This window comes from Anguilla anguilla, chromosome 2 (assembly GCF_013347855.1).
Source record: "Anguilla anguilla isolate fAngAng1 chromosome 2, fAngAng1.pri, whole genome shotgun sequence".
Lineage (NCBI taxonomy): Eukaryota > Metazoa > Chordata > Actinopteri > Anguilliformes > Anguillidae > Anguilla > Anguilla anguilla.
The window spans coordinates 47,675,490-47,697,115 of NC_049202.1; the positions used below are offsets into that span (position 1 = coordinate 47,675,490).

At 38.4% G+C, this 21,626-nt stretch overlaps 1 protein-coding gene across 3 annotated transcripts; it reads right to left on the reverse strand.

Annotated features, from left to right (window-relative positions):
• Nucleotides 1-1,045: 1,045 nt before the first annotated feature.
• LOC118219568 (equilibrative nucleoside transporter 4-like) lies at nucleotides 1,046-20,311 on the reverse strand. 3 transcript variants are annotated; one of them, XM_035402810.1, is made up of 11 exons: nucleotides 19,945-20,311; nucleotides 13,061-13,298; nucleotides 11,567-11,698; nucleotides 11,090-11,203; nucleotides 10,108-10,236; nucleotides 9,753-9,827; nucleotides 8,695-8,960; nucleotides 5,234-5,360; nucleotides 3,630-3,817; nucleotides 3,190-3,430; nucleotides 1,046-2,810 (listed from the first exon to the last, which is right to left on the reverse strand). In XM_035402810.1, exons 2-11 carry the CDS (start codon nucleotides 13,221-13,223, stop codon nucleotides 2,680-2,682), a joined length of 1,566 nt encoding a protein of 521 aa, XP_035258701.1. In that variant the 5' UTR covers nucleotides 13,224-13,298; nucleotides 19,945-20,311; the 3' UTR covers nucleotides 1,046-2,679. The 3 variants fall into 3 exon arrangements, with proteins under 3 accessions (XP_035258701.1, XP_035258700.1, XP_035258702.1); XM_035402809.1 differs by having other exon boundaries at nucleotides 19,865-20,311; XM_035402811.1 differs by having other exon boundaries at nucleotides 8,704-8,960; nucleotides 19,865-20,310.
• Nucleotides 20,312-21,626: the final 1,315 nt, after the last annotated feature.

A 21,626-nucleotide genomic window follows, 5' to 3' on the forward strand; every position in this document is an offset into this window, starting at 1 on the left:
TATATTGGTTTCATATACACATGTATTGGTTAGTCAATAGTGCGTATATTGGTTTGCTTCACATATATATAGGTTTGGATACAGGCATCTATTGGTTAGTCATTCGCACATATATTCATTTGTCATTGATCATTATATATTGTTTTGTTATTCACACATTGGTTTGATTGTCATGCATATGCAAACCAGTATTCATGAAATCAGACCAATGGATGTGTAAATATCAAACCAATATATAAGCAATATATGCACAAATGATTAACCAATATGTGTGTATAGCAAACCAAAACATATGTGACGCAAACCAACATTCATGATAATTAAGCCAATAGATGTGGAAATAATAGACTAATATGCTGTGCAAGCATCAACAAAAAACCAATACAAATGTAAATGACAAACCAGTATATGCATGAATTAATAGTCACAACACATGTGTATATCAAACCAATATATAGGAAGCAAACTAATATATACGTACACTAAATTGACTATTTTCTCCTGAACGGCACCCCATACTGTACTAAATACAGAATGTGCTTGGCAGTTAGTGAACCTTCAGCAAGACCTGAGGAATAAACATGTACCAGAAAGCAATTATCTCAACCATTAAGAGATCTACAGTATGAGTGCTTCACCCATCTGGATAGTGCATCTAATATATAAATATAGCCTAGTATATTTCTCAGAATGAAAATTATTGCAGTTAGTGAAAATCCCATAGAAAACATCTATGCTAAAATGCCATACCAAATGAATAATTCAATATATTGTATGAGGGAGACTGAGTGATGACTGATACATTAACCTTCACGAATATATAACACACTACTCCAGTTTAAACAAGGCAACAAATTACCTATTATCACATCTGTAACAAGGCAATGTCTGAAGCCACTGAAATGAGGTATTTGGCGCAGTCTTTCTTTCAAGTTGTGTATTACTTCATGTTTTGGAAAAAATAACTCTCTTAGTAACACATCCCTCAAAAATAAACTGTGGACCATCACACATTCATTCATAATGACAGAGTCATACAGCATAAGAATAGAAAAGAAAAATGTATTTTTTTAATTCACAGACAACAACATTTAATTTGTATTCGGGAGGGGATTTGAGGACAGGTTTCATTCTGAAGCACCCTAGCAATTAACTAGAGTCCCTTCAATACTACAGAAAGTCCCTTCAGGAAAACATGATTGACTAGGTGCAGTTGAAGAAAATGCAACTAGGCAATCATAAAATTTCATAAAGTTTCCTCAGGTTTCAGATATGAGTAAGCAACATAATAGTATGGGTGGAACTAAAGGGTCCCACCTCTGTACAACAAAACCCTCATAAAAACATACATGAATAAATAGCAAGGCAACATGGAATGAATGTATAAGTCGTTATGACCAGGGCCACCTCTTCGCCCCCCTTCTTTTTCGCATGGTACTTCAGTCCTCCAGTGGCTAGAGGTCATGACACCCTCTTTGTCAAGCCCCTTCTCAAACAATTATCCCATTTGTGCCACCTCAGTATTCTTTATTCTATAAGTTGTTAAAGTATTTGCAAATAATTAAGCAGAGACAATGGTTGACAGCAATGTTCACAAGCAACACTTGCATGTTCAATTCAGTTTGATTGTACATGCTGCAGTAAATGTTATACAGGGGTATGATTTTTGTTAGAAGCAGTGGGAAATGTCCACATTAAAAATTAGAGCAGTTATATAACATTTAACCTGCACTAAAAGTCTTAAAAAATTAATGAATGATTCAACTAATTAACTAATCATGGTCTTCAATCAAGACTTTATGTAGAATCAGGTGTCTTAGCACTGGGACAAAAAGCTGCACCCACAGCGGCCCTTTTTGGATACGACTGGACATCCCTGTTTTATAGGGTTGCATTTTTCTTTTCTACTGCAGCAATAACTCATTACTGGTCCTGGAGAGCCACAGAGTCTGCTGGTTATTGTTCTTTCCTTAAGATCAGCAACTGACTCAGACACAAGAAACCAGGTGACCTGAGTTAACTGTAATCAACCATTTTAATTGAATAATTGCTGTGCTACTGAAGTGCTGAGTAACAACGAAAGCTAGCAGACCCTGCAGCTCTCCAGGACCAGGAGTGAGGACCACTGGCTCAAAGACATGCTTTTCATAGCATTTAAACATCCATCCATGTTTACTTTCCTTTCAGACTCTCCCCATGTTAGATTGACCAATTAGAAACTCAACTGTATGAATACTCACTTGACTGTGCTGCTGGAGTGCCTATGGGGACCCCTGGAGGATAACCATTGAAATACAAGTTTAAATCCCAGCAGGTCACATGGTGGAGACAAACTCGTGGCCCTATTTATGATACAGGATGCCACACACCTTCTGAAAGGCAGCATGAGATAGAAAATGAGGTCATAAGACACAGAACACGGCAGCAGAGTAAAGCACTGGCAACATAACCGCCATTCTTTTTAAAAAAGTCTACATCCTAAAATTTGTATTAAAAACAATCACGAGGAAGAGAGAGAGTTTAGATCAGTTCCACATAAACCTGCTGAGTGGTCAAGCTCTGCTGGCTATCAATGTCGTTACCTTTTTGCTTCCGAAATGCGGCCACCATAAAATGTTAATTCTAATGTATTTCATTGGTGTGGTACTACTGGCTGCGGCCCTTCTCCTGCCTTTTTGACTACCCTGAGGTGGAGTTGTGCAGTGCTTCTGCGTGGGGGGTGGATCCGTTCGCTATGATGCCGTAGGCGAAGTAGGCAACTGCAGATCCCAACATCAGACCTGTCATGTAGGACACAGTCATTGTGTTGCCTGTGGGAAAAGAGAGAAAGACCCAGGTGACATCATGACATGCATGTTCTCTCTAAAAGCAGTCTTTCACTCTTCTCATACTCTATATTTGGAGAAAAAACACAAGCGGAGCACATATACACATTTCACAGTACAGTCGACAACAATAATGTTGCCGGTTTGACAGCAGTGAACCGCTGTATAATCTGAGCAATTTGCACGTTCTTCGCAGAGGCAACTGGGAAAATAACACAGAGAGCGCTGTGCGCCTTCTGCTATTTTTGGTTTTAAAAGGAAACGAAAAAAGGAAACTATAAAGGGAATATTTTAATATTCATGAGATGATCAAGGGAGAAGGAGAGGAAGCGCAAGCGCACTGTTGGAGCCTGGGATCTCCCACCTGCCAGCTCCCTTTGCTCCGGCACAACCTTCCCCGCTGCCAGGATCATGGGCACGCTTCCAAAGTAGCCGTTGCTGATGCCCATGAGGAGGGAGAACACGCAGGGCCAGGCAGGGTGGCTGAGGGTGGGGCTCCCGACGGGGTAGACGCACATGACGAAGAGCGGGATGAAAACCACACGGACGCAGGAGAACAGGAGAAGCCGGCTGCCTTTCCAGTCATACGGCAGCGCCGCCAGGATCTAGGAGAGGAGGGAAACACGGTGAGAAGGAAGACAGTCAGGATCTCCCAGGAAAATAAGACTGATTACCGCCCCCCTGGCCTCCAGGGAACACCTCCCCATGTTCCATCAAACACAGCTGTCACAATGAAAATGAGCGATCTGGAGGGGCCCGCTGCTGGCGCAAGTGACTGGTGGAGGCCGCTGCACTCTGACTCACTTTGCCAACAAAGTCGGACATGTTGAAGATGGCCATAATGAGGATTGGCAGCCAATCCTCCAATGTGGCATTGTGGATCTCCGACTCCAGTCCCGGGAACAGGCAGAGAGTGATGAAGTAGGTGACCGCAATGGATAGCATGTAGGTCCAGATCACACGTGAGACCACATAACGATGCAGGATCATGTCTTTAGGAGAGACAAGAATATGAGCCCTTGTCCAAACATTTGTCTGTTTGTTAGTGCTGCTTTTGTTTAGAAAGCAGCCGAGGTTCAGGAGGCCATCCACTGCATTTTAATATCACAGAGACAAATGCTTTATCAAGCAAAAACAACAATATAACAGATCAGAATTCAATTAAATATAGAATATTGTATAAGGGCTCACCAAGTAGCATTGCTCCACTGTTAAAAAATAAATTATACATTCCATGGAAAATGATGAAACTTTCTGAGGTAGAAAGTGACTGTGTGGAAAAGTAATGTACGTTTAAGCAATAAATCTGCTGGCTTTAGCAGTCAGTTTCACTACATGACATTATGGCTAAGGGAATAAATGGATCATTACTTTCCAGATGATTCTCTTACAATATGTTGAATTAGAATAAATCAAAACACACGCGAAAATAGATCAGACAGAGGAAACTGTAGAACCAATTATTAGTTATGTTATAAATCATAAGCTATTAGATGAGAAATTACGGTTTATATGGAGAGTGTGTTAAGTAAATAAAAAGCATTAAACATAATAAATTGTACGAACATTAGAGGGGGAGGGAAAGGGAGAAGCAATGTTTTAAATCACTGTTTATTACCCCAGATACTTTTCTTCCATGCAAGTTTAAAATTTGTTAATCATCCACCATAAAACTGTCATTTTTAAAGTTCCACAAATAGCCCTGGAAAATCAGCAGAAACTATTGAAATATAGCAGATGTAAAAAAATAGCATTACATAAAATGCTCTCACAGATACTTTTATAAGCAGTCGACTGAGTAGAGCAAGGAAGAACTACATTGTATTAAGAATACAAACGTAGAAACCAAAGATTCAATTCAGTGGGAATTCAAGTTGGAAGTATGGTCAAGGTGTTCAACAGACTGAGTTTTTAGAGAGGAATGAAGTCAATATAAAGAGCTGAAGGAAATAAGGGAACAAATATTTTGAGGAAGTCTATTATAGCTAACCGTAGATCTTTAGCTGGACCAAAGAGGGAGAGAGTGACGGAGATTCCACAAAAATGGAAGAGGGATGAAGCACCATGATAAAAGGGGTGTGATTCTGCTCAGATGAAGTATTGTAGTATAATCGACATACAGCAGAACTGAAAGGAGAGTCAATGGGAAGAGGTGGCGCACAGGGAATGAAACTGAAATCTTCAGCACAGATATATTATCATAGAATGAAGGTATTTCCCCATCTAACTCTAACTAACTCTTGAGGAATAATGAAGGGAGGAAAGCTGAGCCAAGGGAGATACAAACATGTAAAATTAGAGGGAGGCATTGATGTGTGGTAACTACTGGTCCAAGCGGATCATATGAAAACCCCCCATATTAGTTAAAGCATCACTCCTTTCTCTCATAGGACACCTCTTTAACTTACCTCTTATGCTAGGCCAGCTCTTCTTTATTTTTGGCTTAGGGACATCAAATCTCATGTATGTGCCACCGCCAGCAATTTCAACTTCATTTCCAAATTCTGAAGGGGATGCACCCACTGCACCATTATCCTATGGAAAGAACAGATGTAGAACCATTACTGGAAAAGAAGAAACTGATAGCAGAGAACTTTGCTTTGTCAACACAAACAGCTCACTTTTAATGACTCAATTCCTTTTTCAGTTTGTGATACTTCCTAAGAAACAGTCTAAGCCCCAAGTGTAAAAGTATGTTCAAGAGTCAGATGTTTTGACTAATTACATCACAGAAGCCTCAGAAGTGACTGCACAGGATGGATGAAGAAGACATTTCAGTGAACATGTTCAATTTCAAAGTGGGCTATCAGACACAACTGCATTGTCTGTACTCTGAAGAAGGCTGCTTATTAATTGCATCTTCTTGCATTAAATACTCTCGCTTTAACTGGGAGAATATGGAGAGAGCATTTTGTGTATCGTATACAAAGGCATCATGGAAAGAGGAGAAAGCAGTAAATCAGTCAGGACAAATTACAATGTTGAGACACACTTGGGCCAGCTTTCTGAAATAAACCACTCAAAGAAGAAAAAACCCTGATGTCATGTGATTTATGAGCACAAATATCAAACAGTTTTGGCAAATCCTCTTTGGCAAATGGCTATATATTTTGCTTTTCAAAATAATTTTTTTTTGCTTTTAGATAATGCAAGGGATATTAAGATTTTTCAAAGTTACTACTACTGCACTACTGTAGAATGGTGAGGGGGGGTACCATGTTTAAGTGGCAAAAGTTAAAAGTTTATAGTGACATAAATTTAATGACGCGGAACATCTTTGCCCTTGAAACGGCACCATTTTGCATTTTGAAGACAAGGGTGTTATTAGTTTATACTTGGGTCAAGAGTGAAAACTCAACCAAACCTTGAAATTTGCTCTTTGAGAGTTTACCTTTAATGCATACGTATATTCTCAAATGATTTACTTCATTGCCTCTTAAAACAGACACTGCTTTCATGAAAGTCAAAGGCTTTATTTTTCCCTCTGCTGAATTGTGAAAGCTAAACATTTCACTGAAGTACTTCTGCAGGAGAATCCTTTGGGGAGCAGCTAGATCAGACATCCCTGTTTCTGTGTGAAGAAAAATACTTTACATATAAACAAAGGCAGGTTAGGCTATAATAGTATCTTGATTTTTTTTTCCATATTAATATACGCAGTCTTAATAGCAAATATTTATTGAGGCATTGATGAGGAAGGACAATCCTAATTAACTTGAATGTTACATTGAACTGAAGATCTCAACGAATGACAGAAATTTTTTGCTGTAGGCTGTCAGCAGTTTATTCGTTACAGAGAATTCTGTGCCTGAGACAGCAGTGCTCACTATTCTGTCTATCAGACTGGATAAATAAACATTATCTCACCAGTAGTTTCATTTATTATTTAAGGGGTACTGCATGTGCTTGCTATATTGGCCTCTAAATCATGTTTATTTTGTAACCTTTTACAGTTCAGTTAAAATACAGTTACAAGGATCAGTCAAGTGCTCTAACTGTACTGAATATGCCAAATAACATCAAAGTAAACACCAGCATTAGGCTACTACAACTTTAAACATTAGGCCAATACCCTTTAAATAGTTTTGTTGTATCATAAATAGGTCCCACTCAATGTATTCTGAGGTCCCCCTAACACACCACAAGGACTTATGGAATCACAAGATCAATTCTGAACTTTTAAACCCTATTAAACCCTTCTAAGGATAATGACAGGATTTTTGTTTGCAGAATTCAACATTGCCCATGCTCCCAGTTTGTCAAAAATATCCTCCCCATGCTGCTGATGAAACCCAGCATGGGAGGGACATGTGAGAAATTAGGCTTCAGAATTCATTTAATTGCAGGTTTACCACTTGGTCACAAACATGGGTCTGAACCGTAATTACAAATTTTTCGAGCACTCTTGGTATCCCAAATTATACTGCACTATGCATATTCATTACTTGCTGGTACTTCTAGTACAAAAAATCCAGCATAGTCTGCCTTTAAATCTAATTATAAATGTACCGGATAATAAATGATATACAGACATTTTTCTTGCTGAGGCTAGTGTTTGACCATAAATTATATATTATTATATAAATGTCAAAATCTGTGTTGATATTACAAACCTGCCCAACTGCAAAATACTCGCTGCTCAAGTATTTCCTTGCAAAGGCAATTTTAAGTAATGGCATTCTTTAGAAAATGTATCATGTTTTGAGCTGAGAGCCCAGCAATGAATTACAGCAGACTGCTGCACCGCGACTGTAAATAACCTGTGTTTGCTGAGCCAGCACTGCATCAATACAGCCAGATGCTCCGCTGCGAGGGTGAGAATGAAAATAGATGCGCTGTGGTCCAAGCGATGGAGGATAAGACGAGAGTCAGCCAGCAGCTGGCAGATAACCTTTAAGCTAATCGCACTATCACACAAACTCTGGGCCATTCAGTCATTTTTGTGGTTCAGGAGGAAAACATTTGGCTGGAGATCCAAAGCAGGTGCACTCTCCAGTAGGCCTAATTACATGAGAAATGGCCCTCTCTCTCAGCCTGGAGCAGCCTGGAGCAGCCTGAATACAGCCCGTACCTCAGTGCAAGGAGGGGTGCTCTACTGCTGTGATATTTTCTTTTCCTATAATACATTTTTATTGTACTGTTAATTTCAAATTGTCAATACTCTGCACTACAAGATTTATCATTTATCAATAGGATATTATCAATAAAAAATACATATACATCATCCCTTTGTGTATATGTATTTTCTGTATAAAAAATGTAATACACCATCCCTTTTTTAACTTTAAAACACTATTTAGTGTGGGTTCCCTTCCTTCTCGTATCCCACACATGAACCCCACTACATATACCCCAACCTAGACGTACTCACATAGAAACACAAAAGACAAAAGCAACAGATGTACGATAAAGCATAAAATGTAACAAAAAATTACAATTTATTAAAGAAATTATAAATAAAGGATCTAATAATCTGATAATCTCTTCTGCTGTGATTTTATCAGCAGTGAGTGAGTATCTTTTTCTCTTCACCTGTTACTGTATCTTCACCAATGAGCATCCTTTTCTCTTCACCATTTCCCACCAAGAGACAGGTCATTGCTACACTACACTTGAAATATGCTCATCATTACACTATAGATATTACCTATCTTTATACACATGGCACTTACACATTTAAATATAATTTCACTTCTTAAAAATGTCATTTCCATTGGTACAGTGGCATGAGTCAAATATAAAACTATAATTTCAGGCAATTATGATAACATATTTTAACCCATTCAATTAGGGATTCCATCATCATAGTTGCTAATAGGTCCTGGCACAGCGTTTTCTGACCTGTGCTCTACAGAGAGACAAAACTTACGAATCTTACTTCCTCTGTACTGGCGTCATGGTGGACCCTGTATCCGGTGCCTGGGTCGGCGTGACCCCTCATCTCAGCGTGGTCGTGACAGGAGCGTTTGGTGTAGTACCGCACAAAGCGCGTCCGGCGAACCAAGAGGTGAAGCACAAAGCACATCAGCTCCATGCTGACGGAGAAGAAGAAGAAGATGATGGTGTTCTTCTTCTCGTTCTTAATTAGCAGCTTGGTGAAAATGCGGCTCAGGGAAATTATCACACCTGCTGTGCCTGTATGGACATGAAGTTACATCACACAGAATTGGGTTGGTTACAATAACGATGACAATAATAATTATCATAATAATAATTGATAAATGCAATAATAACAATTATATTTAATGAATTGGTCTAGTAAAGTTATGGATGTAATAAAAGATAATAACCAAAAGGAGGTAAGCCTGAATAAGGAATTTTTGCTATAAAAACTGTAATAATCAAAGTACAAATACAGAAAAAATGACAAAAATGAACAAGAAAGCATATTTCTGTGAAAAAGGAAAATATACATGCTAACCAAAAAAGATGAGGAGCAACAATATTGTTCTGGGAAAAAGAGGAAAAAAAGACACACTGAGAAAATGGAGGGGAGTCACAAAGAAAATCTAATATGTTTTCTCAGCAAACGCCTCAACTGGTCCAGCCAGCAGCATGCCTCCAGTAATACTGACAGACACGTTCACCTTCAGTGGGCAAGAGATCATCAGATCAGTATCAACACAATGTGACTCGCTGCAGCTAACCTGCCTTATTTATCACATTGTAGACATTTGTTCATGTCCACAAATAGCCTTGGTCAAATATCTGTAATTAGTAATGAGAAATGAACATAAAAAATGAAAGCAGCAGACAAATAAATGTTAAAGAGGAATTACACTTTACGTAATTCATTTTATCTCTTCCTGATGCATCACTCATCCTTCAAGTTTATTTTCATATGAGCTGTCTGCTTCCTGATTTTATTGCTTTGCACACCGTCCACAATTACCATGATCAACAAACTTATACTAAAGGGCATCTTACTCTCTCCAGTCATCACTCCTTGCGTGTACCTCTTTGGAAGCATTCCAGTGTAACCATAGAAACTGGACTGCTGAACTGTAAAAAGCAGAGGTCAAGGGAAAAGGTGTTAGCACAGACACAGCAGGTTTCCTCAATAAACCGAGATGTTTCTCACCTTACTGGGATGACACAGCCATCTCTACTAACCTCTAAGGCAGAAAGAAAGCTCTTAGATACAGAGCAAATGATTAAAGTGCCCTTCATGGCAACACTGTTAGCAAGAGGACAGTCTTTTAGTTCAGGTCCTATCAAGTGAAGAAATTGATTTTGGGTGGAAAATTCCTCAGTGTGAAAGTTATGCACATAAGATACATACCTGTACATCCAAATGCCACCACTCCTACAGCCACCAGGTTGACAACATAGGCCTGCTTGGTTGTGAACTGCTCCAGCCAGACATCACAGATGCTCACAAAGAGGAGGGGCCCCAGGGCAAACAGGTACCCTGCACATGTATGTCAGTCAGCAGTATCTTCAACACTTCTCGGGTTAGCTATTTTTTCTGTGCTCAAGAGACTTTCAGCAGAGACGTGCCATTCATATCTTTTCATATCAGACACCGGCAATCTTTATTTCCACTTAATGCTCCCCATCTGATAGGGATGTTTTAACCCGACTTTGCATGCTTGCATGTTCCTTTTGATCTAATGATAATCCATTCTGCAGTGTGTACGGAAATAGTTACCTCTTCAGAAGCATTATCTAGTGTAAGTTTATCCTCAGAGATTCAGAAAACACAAACGCTCTCTTCTGAAGGCTCAGCCTCCCCTCTGAACTGTTAAAACTAAGCTGGGTACTCTTGTAATAGGTCCTGTTCTTCTTGGCACATTTATAATTTAAGGCTCCTTGTGGGGGTGAGAATATTAATATTACTGAGGCCTTCACAAAGTCACCAGGGAGTACTGCATTTGGCTTGGTCTAATTATACTAACAATACATGTGAAACTGAACTGCTATGGCAGATCAACTGCAGAGGGTGGGAGTGCTTGGGTTTTGGTGCCACGAGAAACAGGCATCTCAGGTAATGGAAGTTTAAACCAGGGTAAGTACTATTGTGCAGGGGCAGATGTGTGATAACCTGAGCCCTCAATCTACAGCTGCTCCCAGAGGCACATCACAGTGAAAAAGAAGGGGAAAGGAAAGACCCATGAGTGACACAATGGTCTCTCATATGCTGGGCTCCTTGATTTGGAGTTTTAAGTCACTCATTTTGCCTGTTGGACGTCTGTCCATGTTCAGTGGATGGATGTGTGCTGTCACCCCACAGTAAATGTCACCCATCTCCCTCTCTCACTCACCCACTGTAATCCTGGTGTGCAAGCTAAGCATCTCCACCAGGGCGTTGTTCAGGATCACAGCAACCAGCGCCACAAGGATGTACGTCAGGCTCATGTCAAACACGATTGACGTCCCTGCAAGACCCAGCGACATATCAATTTCACCATCGTTATAGTTTGTTCAAAAACTTCACAGTCCCATTCAAAAACTTGAAAAACTTTAAAAAAAAATTTTTTAAATCTCATTGTGCCACACTTGTGCAATATGAGTCTGTGTTGAGTCAAACATGTTCACATTGACTGATGAGAATGATTATCTACCTATAACACACTAAATGGATAATTACCTCTTATGGGATAGGGACTGTTACATAAATTAGGAAAGGTTTATAAAACGAATGAACAACAGTGTAAAACAGTCAACCTACTTTGGTAGTTGAACAAAGAAAACAAATACAAGCAAGTGATACTAAATTAGCTGGTCTGAAGAAAGTGTACCTTGGAATTTCCAATGTAGGTAGTCCACATCAGTGATGAAGCTATTGTAAGGCAGCAGGAACCCAACTCCAGCAAGAAGCATAGCGAAGTAAATCCCATGATAGCGGTCATCTGGCATAGGCTCTTCAAAGGCTTCACAGGGATGATAGGGGAAAGGTCTGAGTCAGCATATTGAGTTGTTCCAGCCCAGGCCTAAGGTCTAATTCAGAGAATGATGATATAAAATTTTCAGAGGTCACCGAGGAGAAACTTTAATTTTCTTCTCGCATGTTCTCTCATATCTGCCAGCTGTTTTTATGATATTTTAGAGAGGTGGTTTAGATTAAGATTAACTCTTGACAGGACCAGTGACATTTAAGGTGTGTTATTTAAACTGAGTGCAGCATAATACTGAAGATCCATAACATTAATAAACCAGTGATACATAACTTTACTGGAACATGAATATAGCAAACCCACAACACATTTATGTTATATGCAGAACACTGACAGAAAGTCAGTTTCAGACAGCCAGGCTTATTAAAGGTATACTGTGTAGGATTTTGCGGCCCTTGAAGACTCTGTGTTTGTAAACACCACTCCCACTTCCTTTGTCTGCAATCCCACCCACACCTCCATTGAGAAAAAAAGCTATTCTGGGTTTACTCAAGTATCCAACAAACTCAGTAATCCTGCTTCCTGAAATACCCCCCAGGACATTTTGTTAGCTTTGTTAGTGAAGTTGGCTGAAATAAATACAGGTGAATTACCGAGCTAGCTAAGTTGCAACTATAAACAGTAACAGCAATTCCCAAAGCGGGGAGAAGACATCTTAATGGAAGAACAGAATTTGATACCAAAGCTACCCAACCTTGGGCATCTAACTGCATTAGGTCATGAGCTAAAATTAACATTACTTACAGGTCCAACAGAAAACATTACAACTCCCAGTTGCTTTTCATCCCCATGGCAAACTTCAGCTGACGCCACCGAAGAAAAGTATTTCCAGAGTTGACATTAGTTTTTGAACAAGCCCTGTCGGCTTGTCTTTTTGCTTCGCCGTATCTAGGCTTCTTAGCGTCTACCATTGCAGCAGCAACAAACACTTTGTTGGAATCTGATCCCAAACCACAGGCTCTGTAGTCATGCCCACTCCTCCCCACACAGAAAAGAGTGTCAAGCCCATTAACATCTAGAATAACAAATACAGGTAAAAGGTGCCTTAAACTTTGAAAGTGTGTAAAGACTGAGATTGTCAGTGCATCATAGATTTACCATAGCATAGTTATTTTATTATATTTTTTAATTTTAAAATCCTGCATAGTATGCCTTTAATATGTGAACACATGTAAGTGACTCAGTGGCTGGCAGCCAACTCTGTGGTTAAAGTAGAAAACCAGGGGGCACTGCCCCCCATGTAAACCTGCCTGTTGAAACCATATTTTCAGCTGAAAGCAAGAGCACCACCTGTTCTGTGTAGGCAGACCCCCTTGTGCCGGCACACGAGCCACTCACCCGGCTCTGTGAAGGTCAGGACCCCTTTGTCTGGGATATCCTTAGCCTGGCAGTCCTCTTCCTCCAGCTGGTAGCTCTCAAAGCTAAAGCTCATCACCACGTTACCCTCTGGGGTCAGGACGGGGGTGGCCTGCCTGCGCCTCTCTGCTCCCACGGAGCCCATCCTGGGACTCTCGGCCTCACAGCGGTTAACTCAAGTACAGTGTCAGTTCGACCTCTTTAATGTGTGGGGCTGATCCTGGAGAGAGCACAGATGTGAGGAAGCAAATACATGTAAATCTAGCACCGCACCCACAAAGAAAATGATTAGGGGCCATGTGATTCATCAGTGAACCTGCCAACAGTTAGGAACAGGAATTCTGCATGTTAACTAGACTGTTCAGAGATGCCAGAAATGGGCTGATAACACTCCCCCCCCCTCCCATGTTAACTGATATGAACACAAACATCCACCTGTTTGTTTACACCAGCTAATTGTTCATTCTGTTAAATAAATGTATTAATTACAAGTACTATCAATAATTCTCATATTTTACTTAATCATATCTTCACATCTCTTTAATACTGCCTTTATCACAAGCCACATCAAACCAGTTCTAATAATAATACTGACATTGATTCAGCAAATAGTTGGTGACCACCAGAGGCCTGTATCATGAAGCAGTATTATAAAATTAGCTGGACAACTGTGCTGAGCAAAACCCGGAACCCTCCCAAATCTGGAACATGGACTTAAGTAAAAAGAGCTGTTCTGGGTTTTACTATGTGCATTTATCCAGCTAACTCAATAATCTTGCATTACATGCATGACCTCCAGCTGCCATATTGTGACTTAGTTTGCATATGTTGCTGACTGTCCTTCACCACACCTGACCTTCTATTCACTGTCTGCAACAAGAAGAGACAGCTTGCTGGTGTGCCTCATACAAATGTATCCCTTGTAACTGACTGCCATTTTGATTAAAACCTGCCTCTAATACACTCCTCCTTTGTTAACTGTGTGGCTTGCCATGTTTTTCATTACAGTCTCAACTACAGTATATTGCTGACTCTAGTTCTATTAGATTATTACTCCTAGCAAATGTCATCGTAAATAATATGCACATGGACTATTTGCTAATTGACCAATGGCTTAATTTTAGCACGCAGCTCTCTGTTCAAAGTGTTGGCACAGCGTACTAAAATATGAATTTCAGATTGGGGGTAGAGCACAGCATGCTGATAGAGATACAACACATAGCCTCCAAAATCTAGATTCTATGAAATTATATTCCAAACACTGTCAGCATTTAAATATTTCATCACCAGCCTGTCTGTAAATGAGTGAGAAAGACCGCTTTGCCAAGGGCAAAGAAACAAATTTGTATTTGAAGACCATGCTTATGAGTCATAGGTCACGGAGCCTGCAGTAACAATTTCACACTAAAATAAATGCTGTGGCTTTTCTATAAGAGGCAAGCTTTCAAAATGTTTGGCCTCGGTTATCATTAATCTTTGAGCAAGGAATGAAGGACTGCCATGTTGGTTGTTATTATCCAAATAACAACTGCATTATTATACTAACAGTATTTTTTATTTTATTTTTTTATTTTGTTAATAATATTGATAATATTTGGTCATCTGAGGTGTGGCCCCATTGTGTTGTGAGAAAATATTCAGAATACACTTACAAATCCTGACTATATGACTACACTCTTACAGTAGTTTAGAATTCCACATTATTAGTGATGTAAAACTCAATGTACCTTTTATTTAAAAGTCTGGAGAAGGATGTCACATTTAATCTGTTTGTCCTGACTTGAGGTTGCCCCATCAGAGAAAATCCTCCCTTGGCAGTAATATGGCCAAAAAATAAATAAATACCGTGCTTGAATCAAGTATTTTTCACAGTTCTGTTCAGATTTGCATGACTGAATGCATGATTCATTAAAAACCAAAATATTTATAATTAATGACCTCAATGAGGACTAAGTTAGATTCCACTGTCTAAACTGAAATTCAGTTGAGCTCAGATGGAGCACCCTTTTGTGTAGAAGCCAGCCATCCACATCTTCACATTTTTCAAACAATACAACATGGAGGGAAAAGGAAGATCATATTTATACAGATACTTTAAGAGGTAAACAAATTGTCATTGGAGACTTACCCTCCTCTGAATATCCTGCCTATTGCCTAAACAATTAAAAGTCATCCTTCAGTGCTTATTGTAACTACCGAATGTCCACCAAAGCAAGGTACTCCCAGATTTAGCTGAATTATGATAAATTAGGCCCAAATAAATTGGGCCCGCTTTCTCTACAGTGTAAACAAAAGTAAAGAACTAAGGGGAAATTTTTTACTCTAACCTTAAATGTATAATGCATATTAACACAATAACTGAAACTAAGTAGAAACATTGAAAATGTAACTAAAAAAAGTCAAGATAAGACATTTTATTTCATAGCTTGATTCCATGAGGTTGATACATACATTTAGTACAAGCAGACTTCATTATTGCAATGCTCTTATTAATGGTCTTCCAAAGATTTTATGGATAAATGGCAGCTTGTTAAAAAATGAGGCTGCAAGAGTATTAACGAGGACAAATATAACAGCTCACATCTCTTTTGTCCAAGCTACCCTATACTTGACTAACCTTGTCTTTTACAATAGATTTTCAAATGACTGATTATATTTCAGACTGTTATTGTAATACATCCCCAGTAGATCCCTAAGGTCTAGTACTGGCCTGTTTGAAATCCCAAAATGAAAGCTTAAAAAAAGTGGAAGTGCAGCCTTTTTTGTTTTAATGACCCTAAGCTATAGGCCATTGAATGGTCATTCAGAATTGCAGCATAAACAGATATCATTTAAATAAAAAAAAGCAGAAAACATGTTTAAGATGGTTTTTAATTAGTAGCTTTATTCGGTGTGATAAATGTTTTAAATGTATATATATTATATTAATTATATATTTCACCCCTTTTCTTTTAGTGTATGTGTATTCTTTTTACCTTTCTCTGATTATCTATTTCCTTTTCATCATTGTGTTGTTTTTACTTCTAGTTTGTCTCTATTTCATTTCCCATTTTAAAAAATATTTTAGTGTTAAGCATAACATAAAACATATGTTGTTATATAAGCTGATTGATGCTGTTTAAGGCTCATTTTTCTTTCAACATCTGTTTAAATTAACTGGGTATGAAAATAATAATAAATGGTAGTGCTGTCAAAGGCAGCTATTATGTAAGATTGAATGCCTTAACAAATGAGTAATTGCAAAAAGTACAGATAAATCATATTGCAGATTGTAATCAGAATGATGTGCTACAGTTTGTGTTGAACAGTAAATTCACCAGACATATTATCACCCTTAAAAACCCAAGAGCCTTATCGTAGCATATGTTAAGGTCCTAATCATTTTTAATGGACAAGTGAAATCAGATGTTCCAATAGCTGAAGTAAACTTACTATACATTTAAGGGCATACAGAAATACAGAACTCATTTTCATCAATAGAACAAAAAATCATTCCATTGGATGTTTCATGATGTCATCTTTCAAATGAAAATCCAGTGCTGAATTTTTCTTTAGTTAGGGCCCCTTAGATTTTACAGAAATTTGATTTTTTTGTTTGTGCAAACACTAGATGTTTTTAATTGTATATTCTGTATTCAAATTTCTTGCGTCTGACTAATTTGCACCACCCAAGGAAAGCGTAAGTCACAACACATACCTTGTATTTAATGCATTAAGCTGCCCCTTTAAATAAAAGTCTTTTTGAAAAATTTACACCAGGGCAAGGAATATTGTTTTGCATATCTTTGTGGATTTTGGGGATATATACGTATGGACGTAATCCAAAAAAGATTAAAATCCACAATCTGGAGTTTCAGTTTCGTCCATATTAGAGGAATGAAAGAAATATCAACCTGTCCCTCAAGCCATTGCATTTTCTCCCTTCAACAGAGGCAACAAAGACACACATTCCAGTGATGTAGTCCAGAATTCATTTCAGGATGGCAGTTGGCTGATCACTGGCTAAACTGCAAGGATTCTCCTAGCAATCCTTACTTTCTCTTGAGCACTTTCTGCAATGTAATCTCACAGCTAAAGCCTATTTGCTTCGTGTCCAACATTATCTCCTACTTAAAATTATATCAAAAAGAGAAAGCATGAACAAGTTTCTAATATACAAAAATCTGTTGTTTTTTTACCTTTGCACATTTTCCCCGATTTGAAATGGCTACTTCTGCATTTTGATTCACCGCAATAACATCAACACTGCAGATTAAATGGAGGCACTCCTCCACTGTGCCCATCTAGAAACCAAAAACTATTTTTACTATTTAGTCCATGCTGTAGTACAGGAGAGCTTTCACCAGAAGTGGAGCAGCATACAGTACCTCTCCATAGCCATTTCCACTGGTGTGACTTTACACAACTTCAGAATGCTGATTGCCAATGTTGTGAGACTTAACTAATGCTAAACTAAAACAAGCATTTTGCTCGTAAAATTAAAGTTGACCATAATGTTTACTTCTGAGCCCAATTCAAGAAAATAAAAAAAAATAAAAAACTTTAAATGTTTAAATATGCATAAATAAAAAACAGTTAAACAGCTGTATTTGACACATTTCCCCCCACAACATCCCTGGAAATACACATGAGGTATTAAGTTGTTGCAGATCTAAATTTGTTGAGCTTACATAAGTCACAATACAGGTTTTCCCAGACCATTTATTTATATATTTATTGCTGTTTTCACAACAGCAAATGACTGTTGCACTCCAAATTCACAATGACATTCAAATGACAACACCTGACAGCTTGCAGGCATTTCCCGACCTTGTTAGTTGGCTAAAGTCATGCAATTCATTGTCTTTTAATGACTGAGGTACTTTGTTTACCATCCAAAAATATGTTATCTAATCCTCAGTAAGTAAACATGTTTACTAAGGAAAACCTTTAATGCTTCAGATTTTGAGATCCAGAAGTGTGAAATGGATGTGTCTTTAAGAATGCATCACCAGGCCTCACGCATCACTGCACTTTAATCATCTTATAATTGAGTACCATTCTTATGTTTGGCATTTTCTTTTTCATGCATTTCTTCAAACTGCACCAGCAACCAAAAACATTCAGGTAACTTTGATGGCTTTTGCTGCTCAGGGCTCTTCTGTTCAATGATAGGGATGATTGTGCATTATATTAAGAAAAACTCACACATTTCTGTTCTTGGGGATTTGGATTGATAATATTAAAATTAGCAATCAGCAAACTAAAAACATATGATTTTACTAACAACAGAATATCTATTTCTTCACAACAGAAAACAAATACAGTAAGTGCACATTTAATCAGCATAATACAAGCATATTTCCAAAACAAGCCCTTTGTTTTGGGTAAGAAGGATTTTATTTTTAGGAGGTATAGTTTGTGTTTTTTAAATTGCCATCATTGACTTTACCCACAACTGCTATTACTTGCATCTTATTCCTTTTGAGGAGGCAGAATGACATATTCTGAAGTGTTATTTTCAAACAGCTGCACAGAAGGTCATTTTGAAAAGCACATACTGCACAATAAATACTAAGAACTTGGTAGTAGGGACCTAGGTTCAGACTACTTCAATACAGTTTATGAGCCAGTTCAAAAGACCAACACCCATATGTGAACAAAACAGTGCCTCTTGGCCATGCAGTGAAGTCCCATATCAGGATTACTGTGACACTGTAGTATTGTAGTATTGTTCACATTGACAAACTGCAGTTGGCAGTGTTGATATCTAGTGTTTACATTCAAATATGAGAGTAGTGCTTTCTTCAGAATTTTGTCTGATCCTATGCAAAAATTGTGCAATTTTGAAAAGATACCTTCCAACCACAACATAATGAGATTTGTCAAGGCCAATAAATAATTTCCTCCCAGCCCATTTATGAGTGAATTACAGGTAGCTCACAGCCATTAAAAATATACCTTATCAGTGCACAAATCACAGGTAAATAACTCCAATGAAACTAAGTTCTTACATATTTTTGTGTATATTTTGTGACAGATATGTTTAACAGATTAGTGTATATTATGCCTATACGCAAACAAATGTACACATAAGAAAATAAAAATAATTCAGACACAGACCTAAAACAAAAATATCCATCGGTGCTGATGGAGAGAGAGAGAGTGAGTGTCTGTGTGTGTGTGCGTGTGTGTGTGTGTGTGTGTGGGGGGGGGGGGGGGGGGAGCTGGTGGCGCTGGTCGGGTGGACCGCATTTTAATTTTCTTTGTTCTCGACAGAGGGTGGCGCTCATCTTGTCTTTCAAAAAATTTGATGTAAAATTAAAATAACAAATTTAAAAAGAAAAAAGTAACCAAACACTACAAATGCCGAGATATCATTGAAACTAACCACATACATGAACTGCAGTTACGAACATACGAATGCTCCATTGTAAACAATGGCAGGTTTTTCGTGTTTTTATCGTTAGAATAAACCATAAAGCTGGATGATTATGTTCAGTTTGCGTTGACAAATGCATTATTACGACGCACAACGATAAACAATTTTTAAAAACGTTTACAAACTACAGAAATAATAGAACATGATATATTTTTAAATGGCTGTAAGTTACATTTATCTGAAATTCAAAGCAAGGGCATGCTTAATATGCTTTTATTAGTCTCGTTTATCTGTACACTGTCCATTTATCAAACGCTGGGTAATTGAGGGATATGTTCTCCCTTTGCACTCTGTCCAACACGTATTGTTAATTCTTTTAACAAACAACTGTTTATCATCTGGCCGCACAACAGGTTATCTCTTACCTTCTGCAGATTGGTAATTCCCTTGGGTTTTTGAGGATTTCACGCCATTAAAAGAATAACCACAAATTTATCGCATTTACCATCTCTGATTCGCTGAATTAGTTCCATCCATCAGAAAGGTCTCCGGCCGCGACGTCCCCTTTCCGGGCAAGGTGTACAACAAGGGGAAGCTGCTCGCGCTGTCTTCCTCCCTCCCACTCCGCAAGACCGTTTTCACAATTTCATCGTAACCAAACTCGACACATTGTAGGGTACCACTAGTGGATACTGGTGTTTCAGCAAATTTAAAGGGAAAAGGGAATCTCAACTACATCAAAATTCTACTCAGATAAACGAACCGGCGATATCAGTCAGGCTTTTACTTTATACATAGGCTGTACCGTAATATATAGTAGTATCATAGTATCATATATAATCATTTTCTTTTCAGTATCTTAAAGCACTTGTATACTCCTGGATTTTACTGCCCAACTGAGGACCAAAAAGGGCGAAGAAATACCAGCGATTGGTATTTATATTAATCTCGTTTGTTCCACTGTTGGAATCAGTCTCTAGCAGTTACACTAATTAAGGGAGTTGGTTGGAAAAGTGCTGTCATACAGTCATTATACATACACTATTTGTAAGAAACCTAGTTTAATTAATTAGACTAATTGGCTTCTCCGGAGGGTACATCTTTTTCATTTCTCCAGATGTAATTATTTTTGTAACAATTCTGGGTATGCAAAATGTTATACTAAATGCTCATTTGCAAAAACATTTTCCAAGGCTTATTTATTGGCAAAAAGAAATGCAAAACAATAAAACCATCTGTGGGATACATTAGGACTACTACCTGGCTAAAGCTTTTGTACTGTTTTGTAATATTACATTATGACAGCTTTCATGAGAAATACCAATCGTAATGTTTGTGCAAATAATATTGAGATTAAAGGTTACTTTAGTTCAAAGATGTTAGCTAACAATCAAAACGTCAAATAAAACATTACAATGTAAACATAATGTGAACTATGACTGTGTCAGACAGGAAATATTGCAGTACTTGGTTTAAAAAGCAGATTTGGATGTCTTAGTTAACTGCTACACATTAAATGTTATTCTTTGATGTGGAAGTAAATGGATTTACCCATACATTTCATTTCCTTAAAAACATGCTTCTGACATGGCGATTCATTTATAGCAGATGCTATAGCACCCAGGTGTCCGTAGCCAACAATGCTATTTGCACCCGGGCACACATTAGATACTGTATGTGTATATGTACTGTATGTATATTTTAGAAACGGCACCAGAGTCCTGACCTGCTGCATTGCGTACAAAGGTGTGGGGGTGTTTCCATGAGGCCGGACCAAGTCTGACAGTCTGCCATCCAGTAGCGGGCATCAGGGACCACCACATGAGCTGGGACTTACAAACTTGTTAACATAACCTGTAAGTGGCTAGAGCCATAGCTTCTTGGCTTTGTGTAGCCGGGGGGTGAGGGGGCCGGGTGTAAATAGCCGAATAGCTGCCGTGTGACTATTCTCACTCGGGTGCAAATAGACACTCCGTTTATTTATTTTGGGGCTCGTCTAAGAGATGGGAAGTTTTGCTTCCATTTGAAGCGGATATATCTAAATATGTGTCCTTATTATACAACCTAATTTGGTAAACAGTATGACTGTAGCAAGATTACAGCCATTATGTGGACTTCTATCACCAGGAGCCAGCAAGGACAAATTTTTTATAAGCTGTTATTACTTCTTGTTTCAGAGGAAAGAAG

Coding starts and splice junctions, on each gene's coding strand:
- LOC118219568 (XM_035402810.1), bottom strand. CDS start 13,223: ATGGGCTCCGTGGGAGCAGAGAGGCGCAGGCAGGCCACCCCCGTCCTG. Junction 11,699..13,060: donor CCTGACCTTCACAGAGCCGG/GTGAGTGGCTCG, acceptor ATCCCTGTGAAG/CCTTTGAAGAGCCTATGCCA. Junction 8,961..9,752: donor AGGAGTGATGACTGGAGAGA/GTAAGATGCCCT, acceptor ATGTCCATACAG/GCACAGCAGGTGTGATAATT.